Raw genomic sequence first — 25,121 nt, 5'->3', positions numbered from 1 at the left:
CCTAAACGTACTTTATTGTACTTTAATACATTTCCCAAAGTTTCAGCTCGATATTTTATTTACAAAAAAAGTTCTGAGGTTCAAAAAAACATTCAGTGAACTAAAAAACTGCGGTCGGTAATATAGGTATTTAGTTGTGTCACATGCCCTTAAAGTATTTTTAAGTGATTTATGGCTAATTTTGTTCTTCCTTGTGAAAGTAATTAATAATAATTTTTATATATCTTTAAGCACAGTCTAGACTTTTTTTATTCTTATCGGGGGATTGACATTCAGAAGATTTCACAAAGAATTCAAAGACTTTCCAATTCAAAGATTCCAAAAAATTTCACAAAGATTTCAAAAATGACACAGAATTTCAAACAATTTCGAAATATTTGACAATGAATTCCAAGAATTCGCAACAATTACAGAGATTTAACGAAAAATTAAAAAGAATTTCAAAAGATTGAAAAATATTTCACAACGAATTAAATGACATAAAAGATTTTAAACAATCCAAAATATTTCATCGAACTTTTTGAAATTTTACAAGAATTTCATAGATTTTAACAGAATTTCATCAAATTTTAAATATTTCACCAATAGGGTGGCCTTTTTAATCAAAGAAAAAAATTCTCGGTCATTTCACGGTTTTTTCCCGGTTCGCAAACATTTGTCACGGTCAATGAAATTAAAAAATCGAACTCTATTCTAAACATTTTTCCATTTAAAGCAATAAACAATAAACAACAAATTAAATTTACACGTATGAAATGGAAGGCACTAACAGTTTCAATTGGAAATTTTAAAATGAATTTGAGATAAACTGCAAAATTTAGAAGTTTTATAAATTATAGAGTTCAAAGATTCAGATTAAATTCCAAAAATATAAATCCACGTTAACATTTTCAATACTCTAAATAAAGAATCAAGCAATGAACTTTAAAAATGTTCAAAATAATATTTTTTAAAGTAATTTTAAGCTAAACAAATTAAAAAGACATTTTTTTAACTTAACAATTATTTTAATTAGAAGTTAAATTATTTTCACTTTTAATTAGCTTAAGCATCCTTCAAAAACTTAAAAATTTTATTTCAAAATATAGAGAAATCTAGAAGTGGTTTTATATTTTTCCAAATTTAAAATCATTGTTGAAATTTGTTCGAAACATTTAAATATATTTGTAAATGAATTCTTTTTTTCCTACAACTTTTAGAAAATCCTGCAAATTAAAAGAAATCCTTAAAATTTAGATTTATAAATAAGAATAGGAACACTTATTATTTGTAGAAAAAATTAGAGTAATTTTAAGAGACATTTAGAAGTTTGCTAAAAGATTTAAATTAAATTTAGAACTTGAAATGATTTCAAATCATTTACACGAAGTGTGTGAACCGAAAAAATTGGGCTATTCGTACCGAAATTTTGGTGCGAACAGCCACAGCGGAATTTAAAACAAAATTCAGATTTTTGCAGATTTCACCCAAAAAATTTAGGAACTTTTTAAGAATTTTGAAAGGCTTAAAGAGAATAAAAACATTTTCTTAAGATTCCTAAGAAAATTGAAAATGATTTTTCATTCTGAAAAATTATTGTAACAGAAAATTTTAAAAGATTTTAAGAGATTTCCAAAATGAAAAAAAAAAAAAACAGAACCTGGAAGATTTTAAGGAATTTTGTTAATTTGCAGGATTTTCCAAAAGTTGTAGGAAAAATTCGGTTAATTTAAAAATGTATTTAGAGGATCTAAATAAAAATGTTAACAGACTTCTTTTCAATTTCTTGAAGACATTTCAAGTTTTTAATTAATTTTGAATATTTTTAATTCTACGAGATGTCTCTTGACATTACTCAAATTTTGTTTATAAATAATAAACAGTGCAATTTTTAATGGCTAAGAAAACTACTAAAAGTAATATATTTATTTATTCAATTTAATATAAAAAAAATAATATAAAGGAAGACCTAAAACTTTGAATTAAAAATATTTTATTGATGAATCATTAAAATTATTATTTAAAAATAAAATTATCGGAATAGATGATATTATATTAATCTTAATTCGTATTAAGACTTTCGAATTTGAACAGTTACAATCTGGAAATTCTCAAGTTTTGAACGGATTTATAATCGTTTTGTCAAATCTTAATTATTTAAAAAACTGTTGAAATCAAACTTGGGCAAATTTTTCTTCTTAAAATTCGTAAAATTCCCGGTCAAGAAATAAATTCGCTGTTATTTTCCGGTTTTTTCCCGGGCCAGGGGCCACCCTGCACCAAGATTCAAAACAATTCACAAAGATTTTAAAGTTTTCACAGAGATTTATAAAAAATGTCAGAATGTTTCGAAGTAATTTAGAATTAATTAAAATATTTCATAAAAATTGAAGGGATTTTACAAAGGTTTCAAAGATTTGAAAAGAATATCAAACGATTTCACGACGATTTTGAATTTCCAAATGTTCCACAATAAATTCAGAGAATTCAAAAAGCATTAGGGACACTTCACTGATTTCAATAGATTGCAAAATATGTCACAAATATTCAAACAAATATTTAAATATTTCACAAAGAATTCTAAGATTTCACAAAAATTTGGAAGAGCCCAAAAGATTTCACAAAGATTTCATAAAGATTTTAAAAGTCTCAAAGATTTCATGAAGACTTAATAAAGATTTTAAAAGAATTTAAAAACATTTTGAAATATTTCACAATGAATTCAAAATTTTCAAAAAACTTTTAACAAATATTTCCATGATTTCAAAAGAATTGAAAGATATTTCAAAAGAATTTCAAAAGATAGGAAGATTTCGAAACATTTCACAATGAATTCCAAGGATTCGCAAAAATTACAGAGATGTATAACGAAAATTTCAAAAAAAATGTCAAAAGATTACCAAATATTTCACAACAAATTAAATGACATGACAGACTTCAAAGAATCCAAAAGATTTCAAAAAACTTTTAGAAATTTCACAAGAATTTCATAGATTTCAACAAAATTTCACAAGATTTTAAATATTTCACCAAGATTTAAAACAATTCAGAAAGATTTTAAAGTTTTCAGAAAGATTTATAAAAAATTTCAGAATTTTTCGAAGTGATTTAGAATTGATTAAAATATTTCACAAAAATTGAAGGGATTTTACAGAGTTTTCGAAAATTTGATAAGAATTTCAAAAGATTTCACAAAGATTTTGAAGGTTTCCAAATGTTTCACAATAAATTCAGAGACTTCAAAAAACTTAGGGATACTTCACAGATTTCAATGGATTGCAAAATTTATTACAAATATTTAAACAAATATTTCATAAAGAATTCTAAGATTTCACAATAATTTGGAAGATTTCAAAAGATTTCATAAAGATCTTAAAAGCCTCAAAGATTCCATGAAGACTTAATAAGGATTTTCAAAGAATTTAAACAGATTGTGAAATATTTCACAATGAATTAAAAATGTTCACAAAACTTTTAACAAATATTTCCATGATTTCAAAAGAATTGAAAGATATTTCAAAAGAATTTCAAAAGATAGGAAGATTTCGAAATATTTCACAATGAATTCCAAGGATTCGCAAAAATGACAGAGATGTAACGAAAATTTCAAAAAAATTTCAAAAGATTACCAAATATTTCACAACGAATTAAATGACATAACAAATTTCAAAGAATCCAAAAGATTTCATAAAACTTTTAGAAATTTCACAAGAATTTCATAGATTTCAACAAAATTTCACAAGATTTTAAATATTTCACCAAGATTTGAAACAATTCAGAAAGATTTATAAAAAATTTTAGAATTTTTCGATGTGATTTAGAATTAATTAAAATATTTCACAAAAATTGAAGGGATTTTACAGAGTTTTTGAAGATTTGAAAAGAATTTCAAAAGATTTCACGAAGATTTTAACGGTTTCCAAATGTTTCACAATAAATTCAGAGACTTAAAAAAACTTTGGAATACTTAATAGATTTTAATCGATTGCAAAATTTATCACAAATATTTCACAATGAAATCAAAATTTTCACAAATATTTCCATGATTTCAAAAGAATTTCAAAGGATATAAGAAGATTTCGAAATATTTCACAATGAATTCCAAGGTATACGAAAAATCAAAGATATTTAACATATATTTGAAAAAATTTCAAGATATTTCAAAAAGAATTAAAACTTAAAATATTTCACAAAATCTAAGACTTCACAAAACTTAAAAAAAAAAGTCACAAAAATTTCAACAGAATTTTTAAAGATTTAAAATATTTCACAAAATTAAAGAAAAAATTAACAAAGATTTTGAAATTTTCACAAGGATTTTAAACATTTGTAAGGAATTTCAAAAGTTTTCGAAATAATTCAGAATTCATTAAAATATGACACAAAAATCAAAGAGATTTCACAAAGATTCCAGAAGAATTTAAAAAGATTTCATATATACTTCAAAAGATTTTAAAAGATGTCAAAATACCATAGATTTGACAGATTCCAAAAGAATTTCAAAAGACTTCAAGAGATTTTGAAATGTTTCGCAATAAACTCAAACACTTAACAGAAATTTCGAAATATCACAAATATTTCGAAAGATTTCAAAAGAATTCCAACAGATTGAAAAAAATTTGGCAGGGAAAAATTTAAAAATATATGAAAAGGAATTTAAAGAATTCAAAATAATTTCTAAAGATTTCGAAGTATTTAACAATAAATTCAAGCTTTGCTTGCAAATTAACGGGATTTCACAAAGATTTCAAAAGAATTTCAGAAGATGACAAAATATTTCTCAAAGAATTAAAAGACCTGAAAGATTTAAGAGATTTCGCAAACATTTCAACCTTAACTTCCAAAATTCAGAACACTAAAAAACATTCTAAATTGATTATAAGGACAGGTCGTACCTCCTGTTCATAAATTTTAAGAAACGCCTAAAATTTAAAAAGTTTAGCTTTTCCAATTTTGATTCTATATTATGGTTTCTTTGAAAAACTGCACACAGAAAAAAAAACACGAAATTGTCTTCCAATGTCATTACGTTAAAAAAAATGAGTAACTTAAAAACTATTATTTTCACTTCAGGAATAAAATGAAAGTATTTTCTTGTTTAAAATTTTGTTGTGTGAAATAAAACGAATTAAAACTGAAAATATCTGCTTTTAAATCACCAAAATTTAGTAACGTTCAGAATTTAAATAATTCAAATTTGAATATTTTTATTAGAATGAGTTCTAGAAAGATTGCACCTAATATTTCAAATTTCCGTATAAATTTTCGATTATCATTATTATTATTATTAAAACAGTGTTACAAGTAATGCTGAAAGTAGAAAAAATAAGTAAAGACGTGATAACTGTTCGAGAAAAAAATTAATATCTAGAAAAATATTCCTCAAATTTTTCTTCCTACAACAAGTAGGTTCTCCATATCAAAAACATAGAATGAACATTTATTTGAGCCTCTTTCACTTTTTTTTAAAATACCTATTGATTCAATCCCTCTGAAACTAATATATTTTGTATTTAAATTGATAATAATAGGCATGGACGGAGGAATATTGCACAATGGAAGATAGCGACATGCACCGAATGAAATGAAAACACCAAATGGCCACTGACTTGGTAGATAAAGAACTATTAACAGTAATACGACATGAGGGCATAATAAAAATGCACACGACGGGGATGATTTCTAAATACTTTTATACCTTGTTGCCACGATTCGCATCGTATTCCCCTTCCAGGCTACTCGTACTGCTAGCTGATGTTGTTCCGGCACTTGTTTTTCGTGTGAGCTATTGGTGTTATTTATGTGTCAGTTATTTTTTATGACTAAAGCTCTACAGACTGAGGAGGCGATAAAAAAGAAAATTCTCAATCTTCAACAAAAGCTTGGTAATGATCTTCAAAAAGTGCATCATAAAAAGCGATTCAATCGATTCTATTTTGCGCGCTTCACCTCTGATTCCATAGAGCTCGATTTTATGACCGATAAAAACAAATCTGCTAAAAAATTGAAAACAAAATCCTGCCTTGAACTTAATATTTAAACCGGCAAACTTAAAAACAAAATTTAAAATAATCAGGATAGCCACTTTTATCGCCGAAAAAAATCCCGATCATTTCCTGGTTAGTGAAAATTTGGCCCGTTTTTCATTTTAAGTTATCAAAAGTAAAATGCAAATTAAAGCTGAAACAAATTTTTGTTTAAAAACTTTTAATTTAGTCGTTCAATAATGAATAAATTATACAATTGAAACCTTCTAATCTCATTAGGTTTAATTCTCACAGCTTAAAAAAAACGGTATCTCACGATAAAACATTCAAAATGATAAAGTATCAATTTCACCATTTTTAATTATATTAACTAAATGTCGCCACTTTTATCGTCGGAAAAAATTTATTTTTTATTTTTCTCGGCCATGCAAATTAAAATAGTTTTTGGTAAATACAGACTTCACTGCCAAAATAGGGGAAAGAGTGTGATTTTTTGACAAAAAGAGGGGAATAAATTCTTTCAAATGAAATGAAAAGATACCATGTTGAATTCAATATTATATTCTATGAATTCGTAAGATTTCAAGTCAAAATATATTGCATTTTTAACAGAATATTAGAATTTCTAACCAAAATAGGTTAATTTTCAACCCAAAAACGAATTTTTAACGAAAGAGTTACATTTTTAGATTGAAAATATGGATGGTTTAGAAAATAGTTGGATTTTTCAAACAAATAGTTGAACTTTAAGCCATTTAAAGTTTCAATCCAAGAGGAAGAATTTTCAACAAAGAAGTGACATTTTTAACCAAATAGTAGAATTTCTAAGCTGAAAATCGAATTTTTGAGAAGAAAGTTGTTTTTTTACAAAAAAAAGTTCATTTTGAAACTAAAGGACAAAATTTTATATCCATGAAAACGAATGTTACAAAAAAAAGTGGATTTTTCGAGAAAAAAAAGGTGACTTTGGAAGAAAATAATGGAATTTTTACCAAACAGTTGAATTTCTACACTTCAAAAAAGAATTTTCATTAACCAAATGGTCGAATTTTCAAACAAAAATGATTAAATTTCAATTACAAGACGTATTTACAAAAATAGTTGAATTATAAAACTAAAAAGCAGAATTTTCAACAAAAATGATCATTCTTAACCAAATAGTTTAATTAAAAAAAAAGGATTAATTTTCAGCCAAACAATTTCATTTACAATCGAGTAGTTGATATTTCAATCAAAAGAAACAAATGTACAACAAAATAGTAAAAATTCTAACCAAATAGTAGAATTGTCATGCCAAAAGAAGATTTGTTTGAAGAAAGTTGAAAAAGACAAATGTTCGACAAAATAGTTGAATTTTCGATCAAAAGAGCTTACTTTTAAACAAAATTGCACTTTTCACCAAATAGTAGCATTTTCCACTAAATGGTCGAATATTCAAACAAAAAAGATTAACATTCAACCACAAGAAATCACACTTTCAACTAAATAGTTGAATTTTCAACAACAAAATTAATTTTTAGTCAAACAGATTCACAACAAAATAGTTGAACTTTCAATCAAAAGAGACCAATTTTCAACAATATAGTACGATTTTGAACTAAATACTTTAATTTTCAAACAAAAAAAAACTAATTTGTTAGAAGATAGGTATATTAAAAAGAAAGTAGAGAGGTAAATTTTCAGCCAAAAAAGATCACTTTTCTACAGTAAAAGATCAAAATTTTCTACAAAAAAGTTATATTTTTAACCAAACATATTTGGATTTAAGTCGCCTAAAAACACGGGAAAAAATTAATTTTTGAAAAAATGCGGAAAGTGGGTATTAAGGGAAACAGTGTGAAGTCTATAACTAAAATTTAATATATTGGCTTTTCTTACTCTACAAATACTTTCACAGATACTTTTTACCATTAGAAGCATTTTATTATGTGCTACTATTGAAATTAAACCTTACTATCATTCTATAAACTTTAAGGTTTTTTTTTTTTAATTGAAAATTAGAAAAATTCACATTCCAGCCTTAAAAAATTCCCGCTTCAGTGGCCACCCTCATAATAATTAAGATAAAGCCAACGAATAAGTCAATCACACAAAAAACAAAGAGCAGAAGAAAAAGGAAAACCACTATCAAAATTAAATTTCGAAATCATATTTTTCTTTCTAAAGTGAGCCAATTGGTGTTGCACATTTTCTACAAAAACACATAACTGCATTTTCTTGAATATTAAGTCGAAATAAAAGTATAAACCAAAAAATGAGATATAAATGAAATATGATTTAAAAAAAGACCAGTGTCAATAATAAAATGATTTTTGTATCTGTAATGATGTTGCATGTAAATATGCGACACAACAATGCAAGAACGTCCTAATTCGCATTCCATGCGAAAACAATTTGCTGATTCCGATATTTCAATCCCCGGAATTTATGCAGACATGAAAAATACACTTAGAATTTTAGTTACGTACGCATGGGTAATACAAAATTAAAATAAATTAATTAATGATTAAAAATGGTCTTGATTAATGAATTGCAAACCGTGAGAAACTAGTGAAATGATCGGTGAAACATATCGATTCGTGAATGCCTAACAAATCAGTTTCGCGGATTTAGCTCTCGAGTTAAGAACATGATTTGCTTGATATTTTGTTTTCCAACATACCTTTTCTTTTTGCTTCTTGATGGGACTAGGGCGTTGGTCTATGTGCTCCATATCGGGAATTGTGTCAGGCTCGTAGCTCATCGTGTGACGCTTGCTAGGTTCCGAACCGTAAGGTTCTAATTGCTTTGCACCACCTAAAGCTGAGCGAAAGGTCACACTGTATTAAAACCGATTTTCAAAAATTTAAGGTAAAAAAGAAAATTCTACATATCAAGGAATAAAAGCATTGAGATTATTTTTATTTTACTCACTCCTCAAGTTTTTATTTTATTTTTAAAACAGGGTGGCCGCATAATTTCATTTTTTAACATTATCTTACTTTTTGCTGATAATTTTTTAATTTTTCCTTACCATTAACATTTAAAGAAATTAAGATTTAAAGAAAAAAAAATCTAGAGAATTCAAAAAATAAAATATTATAATATTATCAAAATTCCTTAATAGCTTTGGCAATATCTTCAAATCTTTCAAATCCTATAAAATTGTTATAAAATCCCTTGGAATGCTAATAAATATCCTGAAATGTTACAAATCCTTTGAAACATTTTAAGGGTTTTGAAAACTCATTCGAAGATTTAAAAATGCAGAAGGTTTCGATATAATTTAGAATTCATTAAAACATTGAATTTCACAAAAATTAAAGAATTGAACAAAAATGTCAAAACATTCCTAAATATTTCACAAAGAATTACAACTTAAAATATTTCAGAGATCCTAAAAGAATTAACAAAAAATAAAATTATTTTACAAAGAATTCAAATATTTCAAAAGAATTTCAAAATATTTGGAATATTTCACAAAGATTTTTAAAATTTCACAAGGATTTCATAGATTTCTAAGGAATTTAAAAAGAATGTCAAAAGATTTCGAAATGATTCAGAATTCAAAAAAATATTTCACAAAAATTGAAAAGATTTTACACATACTTCAAAAGATTTCCAAATATTTCACAGTGAATTGAAAGATTTCGAAAAAATTAAAGAGCTTGCATTAAGATTCGAATACAATTTTGAAATATTTGACAAAGAATTAAAATATTTCATCGACAAAAATTTTAAAAATTCCACAAAGATTTAAACAAATTTTGAAAAAATTAAAAGGAATTAAAAGTTTTCACAAAGATTTCAAAGATTAGATAAGAATTTCAGGAAACTTCAAGGGATTTCGAAATATTTCACGATAAATTCAAACATTTCACACAAATTTCGAAATATCACAAAGATTTTTAATGAATTTAAAAATATTTCACCAAGAAACAAATTTCGATACATTTAAAAAATAATTAAAACATTTCAAAAGATGTCAAAATACTTCACACTGAATTCAAATATTTCATAAAAATAAGAGATTTGACAGATTTCAAAAAAATTAAAAAATTTTGCGAAATATTTCACAAAGATTAAAACAAATTTTGAAATATGTGACAAAAAATTTAAATATTTGGAAAATTTGAAATATTTTTAAGCAATTTCAAAATAATTTCAAAAGGTTTCGAAATAATTCAGAATTAATTGAAATATTGTCGAAATAATTCACAGTGAATTCGAAGATTTCACAAAAATTAAAGAGATTTGACAAAGATTTTAAAAGAATAAAAAAATTTTGCAAAATATTTTACAAAGATTAAAACATATTTTGAAATCTTTTGAACCATTTTAAAGCTTTTAAAAATACGTTGGAAGATTAAAAAATACCCTAAAATCTCTCCAATTCTTTAAAATTCTTTCAAATTATTGAAATCAATTAAAATTCCTTGAAATATTTTGAAATATCATAAAATTCTTTAAGATCTTTGACAATATCTTGAAATATTTAAAAATTATGGAAATCCTGCAAAATCCCACAATTCCTGTGAATAAAATCTTTGAAATCCATTAAAATATGATAAAATTCTATTAAATGATACGAAATCTGATAGTTCCTGAAATCTTGTATAAATTTATTAAAATACCTTGCGAGTTTTTAAAATCCCCTAAAACCATTGAAAAAAATCGGAAATATGTTAAAATCCATTGGAGTTAAAAAAAATTTTAACCCCCATGAAAATGTATGTAAATCCTTTGAAATTCCTTGAAAATATTTGAATCTCTTCAAAATGCTTTGGAATCTTTAGAAATACCCTAAAATATTAAAAATCCCTTTAAAATCTATTGGAAGTTAAAAAAAAATACCCTAAAATCTTTCAAATCCTTTAGAATATTTTTAATTTATTAAAATACACGTAAAATTCATTGGAATCTTTCAAAATACCCTCATATATTTTAAATCTTTTGAATTTCTTCCACATTCCTCTCAAATTTTTAAAGCTCTTGAAAATTCCTTGAAATAAAAAAAAAACACCCTGAAATTTATAAAATATTCTTAATTCTTTAAAATCCCTTCAAATTATAGAAATCAACTGAAAATTCCGTGGAATCTTTTTAAATATCCTGAAATATTTAAAATCCTTTAAAATCTTATGAACCCTCTTGAAATTTTGTAAAGCTCTTAAAATTTTGTTGGAATTATAAAAAAATACCCTAATATATTTAAAATTCTTTGAAATCTTTTCAAGTCCCTTGAAATGTTTTACAGCTCTAGAAAATTCCTTGGAATTTTTAAGAATGCCCTAAAATGTTTAAAAATTCTTTGAAATACCTTCAAATTATTGAAATCCACTAAAATTCCTTATAACCTTTTTAAATATCCTAAAATCTGTAAACTTCTTTAAAATCTTTTAAAATACCTTTAAATATTTAAGTATCTTTGAAACAACGAAATTCCTCAATCCTTGTTAATAAATTCTTTGAAAATTTATTAAAACATTTTGAGAACTTTGAAATCCCTTAAAATCACTGAAATCCTAAGAAATCTGATAAAATTTTTAAATATCATGGCATTTATTTTAACTCACTTCTATCATTTAAATCCTTTGTAATTCCTTAACAATTTTTGAATATCTTGAAGATGCCTTTGAAACTTTTGAAATACCCTAAAATATTTAAAATCCTTCGAAATCTTTCGAAATCGATTACCACTTTTATAAACTCTTTAAAATTTCATTTAAATTTGAAAAATTGATTGAAGTCTTTCGAATCCTTTGGAATACCTGCAAATGATTAAAACCCGTTTAAAATTCCTTGGAATCTTTTAGGTCATACTAAAATATTTCTAATCCTTAAAAATGTTTTGAAATACCTTTAAACCTTAAAATGTTTTAAGTCATTTAAAATCCTTTCAAATTATTGAAATCATTTTAAAATTTCTTCAATTTTTTAAAATACCATAAAAGATTTCAAAAGAGTTTCAGAAATGGTTGTAGAGCAGAATTCAATAGTCTTAAAAAAGTGAAAACAGAAATTGCCAGACTTGTAATTTTTTAAAACCCCTGACTTTTCTCTCACCTGTGGCCACAATTTCATGCAAAAATTGAAAAGCCAAGTATCGTTATCTTGAAAATAAATAGGAAAACTTTCAGTATAAATAAGAAAAACAAATTTATACCATCCATGCTACGAGAGGTGATCCTGCGACCACTCAAGAATCTCTCGAACTTCGGAGGCTGCCTGTCGATCGGAACTTTTCTAGTCTCGTAGTGAGTTCGTCCCGAAAATCGGAAGTTGGATCCCAAGTGTGGTATCAATCCCACTTTCTTTACAGGCTCAGGACTTGTGAGCCTATAGAAAAATGAAGACATTTGATAAATTTCCATTTCTAATTCAAAAATCTATTTTATTTATCTATTACTTTTAATTATTTATTCATCGATTATTTATATTTTTTAATTAGTGTTTTAATTTATAAAATAAACGCGACAGTACATGCAAATTTAGTCTGACACGTGCTTCATTTTTTTAATTAATCTTTTTAGGTTGAAAAATGAACTCCTTGGTTGAAATTTAGACATAGTAAAAATTTGGAAATAGTAACAATTCATTTATTGACTGAAGATTGTTTAGTAGAAAATTCGCTTTTCTAAATTGAAAATGATTTCTTTTTTAAATGAAAATTTTAATTTTCGGTTAAGAAGTGATTTTTTTAGACTACAAAATTTAACTATTCGATAAAAAAATTATAAATTTTGTTGAAAATTCAGCTTTTTTCGTAGAAAATCCATTTTTTGTTAAAAATGCAAATTTTTGGTTGAAATTAACCTTTTTTAGTTTCTGATTCAAACAATTCGTTCAAAAAACGTCTTTCTTGGTTAGATACGATTGTTTTCAATTTTAAATTAAAATGTTTTTTGCCTGAATTATCAACTATTGTATTTTGTTTTTGAAAATTCAACCATCCAAAGAGGCGAATTTTCAACAAATTTGTATCAAATAGTTTAATTTCTAAGCAAAAAAGACGAATTTTTTAAAAGACAGTTGAATTTTTAACAAAATAATTAATTTTTAAACAAGAAAGGCACATTTCGGCCAAAAAAGATGATTTTTCTAACATAAAATGTGAATTCTGTACAAAATAGTTGCTTCTTCAACCAAAACGGATGACTTTTAAAAAAAATTATTATTGAATTTTTTTTAATGATCAGAGGAAAGATTGTCAAAAATTCGCTTGTCTAAATTGAAAATTATTTTTTTTACTAACAATTTCATTACTCCATTTTTGTTAGAAAATAATATCTTGAGAATAAAAATTCAACTATTTAGTTAAAAATGCACCTTTTTAAATAAAAAATTAATTTTCTCAGTTACAAATCCAACTATACGATGAAAAATTTATGCATTTGATTGAAAATATAACTTTTTTGGTAAAAACTTAATTTTTTGGTTAAAAATGCAAATGTTTGGTTAAAATTAATATGTTTTAGTTGATGATTCAAGTGCTTCGTTGAAAAATCGTTTTTTTTGTTCAAATTTTAATTGTTTTATATTTAGAATTAAATTTTTTATCGAAGTATCAACTGTTACAGTTTTGGTGGAAATTCATATTTTTAACCACTCAACATCATGTTGAAACTTCATACTTTCGGCTAGACAATTCAACTGTTTTGTATAGAAAATTCGCCTATTTATCTTGAAAGATTAATCTTGCTGGTTTAAAATTTAACTAACTGGTTCAATATGTATGTATTTTGTTAAAAATTCGTCTTTTTTAAATACAAATAATCTGAAATTGTAAAGTTTTTGCTTACAAATTAAACTGTTTTTGTAGAAATCTCACTTTTCAGCTTAAAATTTTCAATACTTGGTTCAAAAAATATACAATTTGCTGCAAATTCGTCTTTGATAGTGGAAAACTTAATCTCCTTGGTTGAAGATTTATCTTTTTTGTTTAAAAATTTAATTATTTGATCGAAAATTCAACTGTTTTGAACTAATCTCGTCTTTTTGACTTGAAAATTCTCCTTTTTATATGAAATTCTATTTCTTTCTTGACTGAAAAATGTTGCTTTGTTGAAAATTTAAGCATTTTTTTGAAAATTCGTATTTTTTCGTTCAATTTAACTGTGTTTAATTTAAAATGAAAATCTTTCATGGATCAAAATATCAATTAAACTATAGCCATTATCCAAATACTAAAAAAAAAAACGATTCGATAATTAGGAGACTCAAATTTGTCAATGAAATTAAAAAGCCTTGGATACTTTATTTACCTAATATACGAATTATCAATTTTTAAATTGAATTTCTTATCACTTTTCTCTAGATCCGCGCTTAAATCCAAGAAAAAAATAACTTTTACCTGAAGAAAGTATGGTGCTCCACGCAGACCTTCCACAATTTTTTAGCAGCTCTGTGATTGGCAAGTTTGAAACCGATAGTAGATTCGAATTGCTCGAATTCCCCGGGTCTGATCTTCAGGTAGAAATTGTGTCTTTTGTAGGAGATCTTGAGGATTTTTGGCCAAGCGAACCTGTTTATTCTGAGTTTGTCTCTGAAGACGAGGAGTCCCGAGGAACAAACTCCCAACATTATATCCACACCTTCGGAATCCTTTGCTGGATGAAGATCCACGCCATACATGGCCAATTTTTTTGCGTTTTCGAGGTAATGGAGTTCCGCTTCCGCTGGTGTTTGACCCCTAAAAATAAAGGTTGGACAATTAAACATTTATAAGTATATTAATTGTTTAAAAAATACCTATTTGTCCTTTAAATAAAAGTATAAATAAAAAGATTTCTTATATTATGAATTTTTTAATTTTAATTTATTCGCTTTGGAATTTGAATAATTATTAGCTAACCATCATAAATTTAAAATTATTAAGGCTATTGTGGCCATCAACTCTTTTTTCATAAAAAAAATTATATTAGAGAATTTTATAACCCAAAAACAGAGTAATCTTGATGATTAAATTCACAAAAGTACATTATTCTAGATTAGATTCGCTTCACTTCATAAACAATTGCAAAACGTTAAAAAATTTAGTTTAACTTTATTAATTTTGTATCTTAGAATTTCAATGTAATTCAATATGAAATGTTTTCAAGTATTTATAATATTATGTCATCTTAGGGAGGTCCAAAAATGCATGGCAAAATTTTTTTGCATGCTATAGGGCAACGAACCTCCCCCCCCCCATTTTATTCCAAATCCGAAAAAAGAAATTCCCTAATTTTTTATTTTTTTATTTTAATAGGTGCCGGTTTTGACTTGAAGTTTCCCATGTAAAATGCACGGGGAAAAATCACTTCTTTGAGTTTTTAGAATAATTTTTTAGGGTTTGGAAAAATGTGACGGGAAAGTATGGGGGCTTGTAAAGAATTATCCAATGAATCAGGCACCCCTAACACACCCCCACGAGTACCTGAAAATTACCCTTAAAAACAAAAATGTCAATTTTTCATGGAATCGTCCTTTTGAACACTTTATTCTCATATTTTTTACTTAAAATTATTAATATTGGTCTAGTGGATATATTTATTATCATTGGTTAATTCATTTTCAATTATTTAAACAAATGGAATTTGTTTGAATAATTTTTTTTAATTTCGTTTTTTTCCTTAAAAATTATTACTATCTGTCTAGTGGAATATTTATTGACATTGTTTAATTAATTTTTAATTGTTTAAACAAATGGAATTTCTGTAAATAATTTTTTGATAAAAAATTATTAATATTTCTTCAGTGGAATATTTATTAACATTGTTTGATTCATTTTATTAAAGAAAATTTAATAAAAATTATTAGTTAAATATTACTGACAAATTAATTATTATTAAATTAAATATTAATTAGTTATTAATTATTACTGATAAATATTCCACTAGACCAACAGTAATCATGTTTATTTAAAAAAAAATCGAAACGAAATTTTTTAAACAAATTCCTTTTGTTTGAATAATTTAAAATTAATTAACCAATGATAATAAATATTCCACTAGACCAATATTAATAATTTTAAGTAAAAAAAGACCAGAATACAGTGCTCAAAATATCGATTTCGTGAAGAATTGACATTTTTTGTTTTAAAGGTAGTTTTCAGATACTCGTGGGGGTGTGTTAATGGTGTCAAACCCATATATATGATACATAAAATTCTTCATTATATAATTCTCTACAGGCACCCATACTTTCCCGTCACATTTTTTCAAACCCTAAACAATTATTCCAAAAACTGAAAAAAGTGATTTTTCCCCATGCATTTTACATGGGAAACTTCCAAGTCAAAACCGGCACCTGTTAAAATCGAAAAATAAAAAAATAAAAAATTACGGAATTTCTTTTTTCGGATTTGGAATAAAATTGGGGGGGGGGGTCGTTGCCCTCTAAAAAATAAAAGCCTTTTTGAGCCACCCTAATGCCATCTATTAAGATTTTTAATATGAAGGAAAGTTCTAGAATCTTGAAAGATTTAATTAAAAATACGTTCTTTACCAATTTTTTTGTTTTGAAATTATTGTCTGATTTATAAAGTTTCAATGTAAGTTGATTCAATTTTCAACAATTACAATTTTAAATTATTCATAGTGGATCATTGTTAAATTAGAACTGCTCAAAATCATTCAATTTTGAATGTTTTCATTTTTTAATTGTTAGAATATTCTTTATGCTTTCAATTTTAAACATTTTAATCTGAGATTATTTCTTTCTGATCTATTACAATTCAAAATAATGAAAAAATTTACTTATAATTTGAATTCGTTCAATATCAAATGCTTAAACTTGAAATATTCTCTAAACGTCTTTAATTTCATATTGTTAGATTCTAAAAAGACTCGATTAAAAATAATTTAAATTCAAACGGTGATAATTTGAAACTAGTACCTACTTTAGAAAAATTCATTCTGCATTTAATAATTTGTTAAGGTTTGATGTGAAACTTGTGGAATTAAAGAGGCTCTCAATCATGAATTGTACCATTTGGATTACTTTAAATTTTAAACCATACAATTTTGAAAATTGCAAACTTTAAATTGTCCCATTTATACTAATTTAATTCAATAGAGTTGCTACTAAATCCCAATATCTAAATTTCCTCATTTTCTCTGGAATTTTTCCATTTTTCTTGGCCATTATAAATTGGGAATTGTAAGACCTAACGTATATTATAATATTGAATTTTCAACAAAATAGATCAATTTTTAATTAAATAGTTGATTTTTCAACCAAAGAGATGAACTTTCAATCAAGAAGATTAATTTTCTATCAAGATCAATTTTCTACCAAGAAAAACGAATTGAGAATACATGGAGTTTCAACTAAAAAAAATCAATTTTCAGTTTAAAAAATTAATTCTGCACAAAAAAAAAACGAATTTTCAATAAAATAGATCAATTTTTAACCAGGCATAAACTTTCAAACTAAAAGATTGATTTTTTACATAAAAGACGAGTTTTTAAACAATGAAATGAATTTACAACCAATTAAATATATTTTCTATAAAAATATGAAGTTTAAAAAATACATAAATTTTCAACACAATAGTTCAACTTTTAACCAAAGAAATGAATTTTCAACTGAAGTGATGAATCTTCAACTAAAAAAATAAATTTTTAAACCAATACATTTTTCAACTAAGAAGATTTTCAGTTTCAAAATTCAATATTCAAATACAAAAAAAAAATAATAGTTAAATTTTAAACTAAAATGATTAATTCACAACCAAAAAAATGTTAACAAAAAATGGGAAAGTTATATTTTCCGAAAGAAAAACTAATTTTCAACATAATATTTACAATTTTAACTGAAAAGATGAATTTTTAACAAAATATATGAATTTTCTACTAAAAATCAGGTCAATTCTCAACAAAAAAGGGAAAAGTTAAAAATTCAGATAAAATAATGAATTTTCAACAAAAAATATGGATTCTTTACAAATAAATGTAATATTCCATTTAAAAAAGAAGAATTTTCACTAATATAGTTGAGTTTTCAACCAATGAAAGCCAAAAGTGAACTAGTAATATGTTCAATTTTTAAATTTAATTTTTAAATCCAAAAAAAATTAACAAAATATTAGTTACATTTTCTGCTAAAAAGATTAATTTGATACAAAAAAAAAACAGCAATACATATTATTTTTCAATTGAAGAAAAACAAATTCTACCAAAAATGGAAAAGTAATATTTTTAGTTGAAAAAATTAATTTTTAACAAAAAAAACAACAAATTTTCAACAGAGAGTTTACACTTTTAACTAAAAAAATCAATTTACACATCAATTTTCTACTGAAAATAAGTGAATTTTCAACAAAAATGTAAAAGTTATATTTTTAGTTAAGGAAATGAATTTTTAATTTAAAAAATGCATTTTTACCAAAAAATTTAATATTCTACCAAAAAATGAATTTTCAACAAAATAATTGAATTTTCAACAAAACAGTAGAATTTCCAACTAAAAAACATCAATTTTTATCCAAAAAATTTAAAAATATACCCAAAAATGGAATAATTAAATTTCAAGTAAATATTTCATTTTTAACAACAACAAAAAAAAAAGAATTCTTATCCAAAGCGGACAATTTTCGATCAAAAACATGAATTTCTAACAACATACTGTAACTTTCAAAAAATTACTTATAAGATTCTCAACGAAAAACCAAATAGTTGATATTTAATCCAAAAGAGACTAATATTCAATCAAACTTTTGCATTTTTAACAACAACAAAATAGATTCAATTTCTGCAATAAGAGATGAATTTTTTGAAACATAAAGACGGTTTTTTCCAACAACACAGTTAAATTTTGCATCCAAAAAGAATGACTTTTTATCAAAATTGTTAATTTTGCAAAAGAATTGTTGTCAACCAAATAATAAAATGGTTAACGACAAGATGAATTGTCTCTAAAAAAAAAACAATTTTACGTTTGCAACTAAACCCCTAAATTTTAACCTCCGTTTATCAAAAATTCCCTGACTCGTTCAAGTTTTCCCTGACGTTTCCTAAGTTTTCCTGACTATTATCAACAAAATGTGAAAAGAAAAGGCTGAAAATAATAAAAAAAGATAAGAAAATCTATTATAAAAATCGCCTCCACTTGAAGAAAAAAGATCACAAACTCACTTGTGAGTTTTGTGAAGATCCATCACTTTTTCGACTAGCTCAGGTGTTTGTTTCGGCGCAAATTTGAAATCTTTCAAGTAAGTCCTGCCATGTTCATCCGGATCATAATCGCCCAATTCAGATTGTACCAAATAGGATCCTAAGAGAGCATGGGTGACAAAAGAACACGGCAAGCGTCCAGTCATGATATCATTTCTAATTTGAAGACACAGTTGATATCGGGTGATGTCTTCCTGCAGCTGTGATGGATCCGGTGGGTAGAATTTAACTTCGAAGTTAAATTTCCACGGATCATCTGCAATGTAATAACATTTAAATACAACATATAATATTATTAAGACTTTACCTGTACATTTCAAGTAAAATATTCATATTTGCCGCAAAATTTAAAAAATTGTTTGAATTTATGAAGTTCATTCTAAACGTCCTTTAACCCAAGAGAGTGAAAATGTTCAAAAGAACTGAATTTTGAAACAAATATTTGAATTTTCGACTAAAACATCAATTTCCAACAAAAATGGAAAAGTTGAACTTTCAGTTAGAAAAATTAGTTAAAATAGTTGAATTTTAAGCCAGAAAATTTTTTTTTAACTAAAATGATGAATATTTAAATGAAATTCTTAAATTATCAACCACAAAGATAAATTTTCAAAGAAGATTAATTACATACTTGGATTTTCAATAAAAAGAAGACAAATTTTAAGCCAAATAGTTGAACTTTGAACTTTAAAAAAAATAAAATTTCAACCAAAAATGGAATAATTATATTTTTAGTTTAAAAAATTAATTTTTAACCTAACTCATCAATTTTCAATGAAAATGGTGCACCTTCAACTGAAATAGGTCAATTTTAAACCAAAAACATGAGTTTTCAACCAAAACTTAAATATTTAATTTTAGTTTGAAAAAAATTAATGTTCAACCAAAAAAATTAATTTTTAACTAACACTATGAAATATTCAACTAAGGCGATGAATATTGAAATTAAATAATTGAACTTCAGACAATAAGATGAATTTTTAACCAAGAAGATTAATTTCTGAAGACGAACTTTAAACAGGAAAATATATTTTTTAACAAGAAATTAAATACTTGAATTTTGAGTCAAAAAATGAATGTTCAATCAAAGAAATGAGTTTTTAATTAATATTATGGAATATTTAACTGGTACCATAGTTATATTATCAGTAGAAAAAAAAATAATTTGAAACCAAAGAAGAAAGAAAATGGTTACATTTTCGGGAAAAAAGTTCCTTTTCAGCCAAAGGAAAAACGATTTTTCATTCAAATAGCTCATTTTTCCAACCAAGAAATAAATTTTTAATTAAAATTATGAATCTTCAAAATAAATAAAATAATATAAACTAATTTATAACAAAAGAGTTCAAATTTTAACCAAGTAATGTTATTTCTAACCTAAAAGATGAATTTTCAACTAAAATGATAAATATTTAACTGCAATACTTACATTTTCACAGAAAAGAATCATTTTTAGACAAAAAGATTAACTTTGAGAAAAAAAGATCATTTTAAATATTAGAGTGGAAGAAGTTAAATTTTCAGTTTAAAAAATTTTATTAAAAAAAAAAAAAAACAAAAAAAACAAAAAGAAATAGTTTGATTTTCAAAGAAAGTGATTAAATTTCAAATAAAATCCTAAATGTTTGACTGGAATATTTGAACTTCAAAACTGAAAGATAAATTTTCAACTACGATGACGAATATTTAAAAGAAATCATTTAATTTTTAAGCAAAAAATGACTTTTCAACCAAACATTGATTTCTACAAAAAAATGCATTTTTAACTAAAAAATCATTTTTAATAATTAAAAAGTTAAAATAAAAAGTTAAATTAATTTTTAATAAAAGAGTTCAACTTTTAACCAAGTAACTTTATTTCCAGACTATAAGATAAATTTTCAACTAAGATTATAAATATTACCTGGAATACTTGAATTTTCAACCGACAAGAAAAATTTTTAGACGAGAAGACTGACTTTTAAAGAAAACGACCATTTTCTATAGAAAAATCGATTTTTTTTAACAAAATACATGCATTTTCAACAATAGTTGAATTTTATATTTAAACACCAATTTTCATACAAATTGTTGAATTTTGAACTCGGTAAGATACATTTTTAACTAGAAATGGACCAGTTTATTTTTCAGTTACACAAATTAATTTTTAACCAAATTTATTCATTTTAAACTAGAATGATGAATCTTTAACTGGGATAGTTGTAATTTTTATGAAAAAGAGGAATTTCCAGCCATAAAGATTAATTATCTACAAAAAATACGAATTTTCCACAAAGCATATAATTTTTCAAACAAATAGTTGAATTTTTAAGTAAAAATGTCAATTTTCAGCTAAATAGTTGAAATTTCATTTTAAAAAAAGATACATTTTTAATTTAAGATCGAACAGAAATCTATTTTCTTATTAAAAAATTGTGTATCCTAAGAATGTATAAAAAATATTTACAATTAAAAAACAGAAGTTCACACTAACTTACTTTTCAGCTCATTATTGACAAAAATCGCAATTGAAAATGAGGGAGAAACTAAATTAACAACCAAAAACAGAATAAGAGTAAAAAACAGAATAGTTCAATTTTCTCTTATAAATGTAATTCTTCACAAAGAAACGTATTCTCATGAAAATTGTTAATTTTGCTACTGAAATAGTTAAATTTTAAGATACAAAAAATATATTTTCAAACAGTTTTTTTTCAATCAGGGGTGAATTTTCAATTAAAATGATGAATCTTAATAAAAAAAATTCAATAATTGAATTTTCGAAAAAAGTGGTTTACTTTTTAACGAAGAAGTTTAATTTTCAACAAAATAATTAGATTTTTAACAAAATGTTAGAATTTGTAACCAAAAATATAATAGTAGACTTTACAATTAAAAATTATTAATTTTCAGTGTGAAGTCTGCTTTTATATTCCTTGTGGTAAATAATTTGTGTAAAATCTCTTATGTATAGGAAAAGTTTTACACCTAATATTTTTGTGTAGAATATTTCTGCTTTGAATATAATTACCTAGAATATTTTTCACAGATCAAGAAAAATATTTAAATAACAGAAATAATTATTTCATTCTATGTAGCATATATTTTGCGAAGAAAATATTTTATTTACGGGTTTTGATATTTTGTGTAGGAAAAATATTTGATGTAATAATATTTTGTACAACGTTTTGAGAATATTTTCAGAAAAAAATAATGACTACATAATTAGGTGTAAAATATATTATTTAGGAGAAATATAAAGCTATTCTCTACATACAGGTAATTACTAATTAGCCATAGAATACAAATAAAAAATGTATTTTTGTATATCATCTCCATAATTCTTTTTTATAGGGTTCTAAAAAAACACCACAAGTGATAAATTAAGTTTTCCCAGTTTTTAGCGCTAATCATGATTCTTTGAATATTTTTTCGATAAAATAAAAAAAAACTGGTAAAATTTCCAAGAAAGTTGTCAAGCCTAATTTTTAAATTAGTTTGCCAATTTTTGTATAAATAAACAAATATAACAAAATCAGTGGCAATATTATCTAATTTACGTTCCCGTGTTCGTCAATAATAGAAAAATATTCCACCATGGTAAAATAAACAAAAAAAAATGTATAAACAAATTATTTCTTGAAAGTGCGTTTCCTAATTTTTAATGATTTTACGTTTTATAAAGTTATATTGCAAGAAATTTGGAAGGAATCAATATTATAATAATTACAATTTCTTTCAAGACTATTCTAGTTAATATTATAAACAAATTTGATGATCAAATTGCATTATGCAGACATTTGTCGACAGGAAAATTAGTTTTATTCAATGCCAGTTTCTTTTAATTGTGAAATTCATGATAATTGTAGCAACTTTCATAATAAGTTGATAAACTTGATGTTTTTTATCAAATTGAATAAACAGACGCATTATTCCTGCTATGGCAGGAAAAATGCGTTTTTTTCGATGAAAGTACTTTTAATTAGTAACTTCATGGTAACTTCAGCAACATTCATAATTACATCATAATTTTTATGTTTTTTTAAAATTTATTTAAAAAATGAATTATTCAGGTAATTCTTGACGCAAAAACTCATTTTTTTCTATGTCAGTCCTTTTTATTAGGAACTTTACGATCATTTCAGCAACATTCATAATTATGTGATTAATTTTTTTCAAACAAATTTAATTTAAAAAGTGCATGATTGTTATAGATACCAATACAGATCTTTGGCGAAAATAGTTGATTTCTACGAATCTAAAAACAGTTTTTATTCTAGAAACTTTTTTTCTCGACATTTGCCCAAATAATGCATTTGTTTAATAAATTTGTCTGGACAAGACATAGAAGTTATCAAATAATTATGAATTTTGATGAAACTATTATGAGGTTCCCAATTTAAGAAACTGACATAAAAGAAAACGAATTTTTCTGCCGACAGATGCCTAAATAATGCATTTGTTTATTTAATTATTTTTATAATATCAACAAGAATAATCTTAAGAGAAATTTTCTTCATCAAAACATTGTTTCGATCCATATTATTGAAAATTGAAGGGTTCTAGTACATAACTAGATAACCAATTAAATCGGAATTTTGAGGAGAGCGAAATAACATTCTGTAAAATCAAAATCACCATTTAAAGATAGCACAAAAGCTTACTCCCGAGCTGAAGTGTTTCTAGATTGAAGCGAACAAAGTATGATTGAAAAATATTGTCGCGTTCCGAGAAATAGAATGTGGAAGTTTACAATTTCAAAATGGTAGGAACCTAAAATTGGAACAGGCTTGGTTGCGAATAACGATAAAAAGTGCAATTTTTCGCTGACACGGAAAATAAAAACTTACTCCCGATATATTGAGTCACTAAATTTGTAGAAAACGAGTTTGATTAGAAAAAGTTAACCATTTGCGAGTAAATCATTTAAGAATTTTGATTGTTAAATTTCGTGGGTTTTGAAAATCGTCTTTGGATAACGACTAAAAATCTATTTTTCAATTTCAAAAAAGAATACAAATTTACTCCCGAAATATGGGGAGGCTGAATAATAATAAAAAAATGTAATTCAAAAAAATTATTCTCTTTCGGAAAAATAAAGATTAAGTGTAGCGGTATCGCACAGTGACATACGATTTTTCGTTGAAATTTCTATAAAAAAGAAAGGTATATGTTTTATTTATAAAAAAACGGTAATGAAGACTAAATATTTCAGACTGGGATTTTATTGGTACTTTGGTGCTGAAAAAAGTGCCAATATTTGGCTTTTTGTTTGAAAAAATAAGTATTTCATTGTTTGACCGCACTTAAAAATTTTTAAGAATAAAAAGTTGTTCAGAACAAAATTTACAAAAATGTTAATTTGTTTGATATGATAATTTGATGATAATTTGTTGAATGAAAATGATAATTTGATCATAATTTTTTTTTTATTATATCATGATGCAATATCTTTATATAATGTAATTCTGTGAAACTTCGGCAATAAAAACATTCTTCCTTTTATTGACAAGCACCGGGCACGTCAAATCAAAAAATCTCCATTTTTTCGTCATATTTGTTTATTTATCACAAATTTTTTTAACTAAATCAAAAATCCGGTTGAAAAACTTTCTTTAAAAATTTGATCAGTTAAAAAACTGTTAGTCTCAATCGGTCAATACCGGTCAGCTGTCCATTATTTTGAACCAAAATCATTTTTTCCCTATAATATGATATAAAAAGATTGAAACCTATTTGTAAAATGAAACTGAGCTTGGCGCCAATTTACTACGTCTAGCTAGAGGCATTTAAGAAGCAATTAGAACAGTCATTAGTTTGTAAACGTACTTTTCAGGAATTTGGAAATCCTCCTGTCAAGGTCGAGCCAATTCCTCGGGTCGTGTTTGTCCTCGTAAATAAGGCCGAAGTAGTCCTTTTCTAGGAGGTTCATGCTTTGACATATTTTGTCCAGGAGCTCTTGGCCCTTTGCTTTTCTCTTTAAATAAAGAATTAATTTTAGTAATGCTTCGGGAATTTTTTTTTTAAATTACAGGATGGC

At 25.0% G+C, this 25,121-nt stretch overlaps 1 protein-coding gene across 5 annotated transcripts in view; it reads right to left on the bottom strand.

Annotated features, from left to right (window-relative positions):
• The window catches only part of LOC117179173, a 116,062-nt gene that overhangs the window by 31,994 nt on the left and 58,947 nt on the right, over window positions 1–25,121 (bottom strand). For 3 of the 5 annotated variants that reach the window (XM_033370894.1, XM_033370893.1, XM_033370897.1), the window contains 6 exons: window positions 24,911–25,058; window positions 19,064–19,358; window positions 14,299–14,637; window positions 12,112–12,284; window positions 8,629–8,768; window positions 5,678–5,764 (listed from right to left, as the gene is read on the bottom strand). In XM_033370894.1, the coding sequence (XP_033226785.1) occupies window positions 5,678–5,764; window positions 8,629–8,768; window positions 12,112–12,284; window positions 14,299–14,637; window positions 19,064–19,358; window positions 24,911–25,058 (1,182 nt within the window). The remainder of the gene's footprint in view (window positions 1–5,677; window positions 5,765–8,628; window positions 8,769–12,111; window positions 12,285–14,298; window positions 14,638–19,063; window positions 19,359–24,910; window positions 25,059–25,121) is intronic. The other 2 variants (XM_033370895.1, XM_033370896.1) reach the window with 2 other exon arrangements.

This window comes from Belonocnema kinseyi, chromosome 8 (genome assembly GCF_010883055.1).
Source record: "Belonocnema kinseyi isolate 2016_QV_RU_SX_M_011 chromosome 8, B_treatae_v1, whole genome shotgun sequence".
NCBI classification, from domain to species: domain Eukaryota; kingdom Metazoa; phylum Arthropoda; class Insecta; order Hymenoptera; family Cynipidae; genus Belonocnema; species Belonocnema kinseyi.
This window is presented reverse-complemented; position numbering and strand designations above follow the sequence as displayed.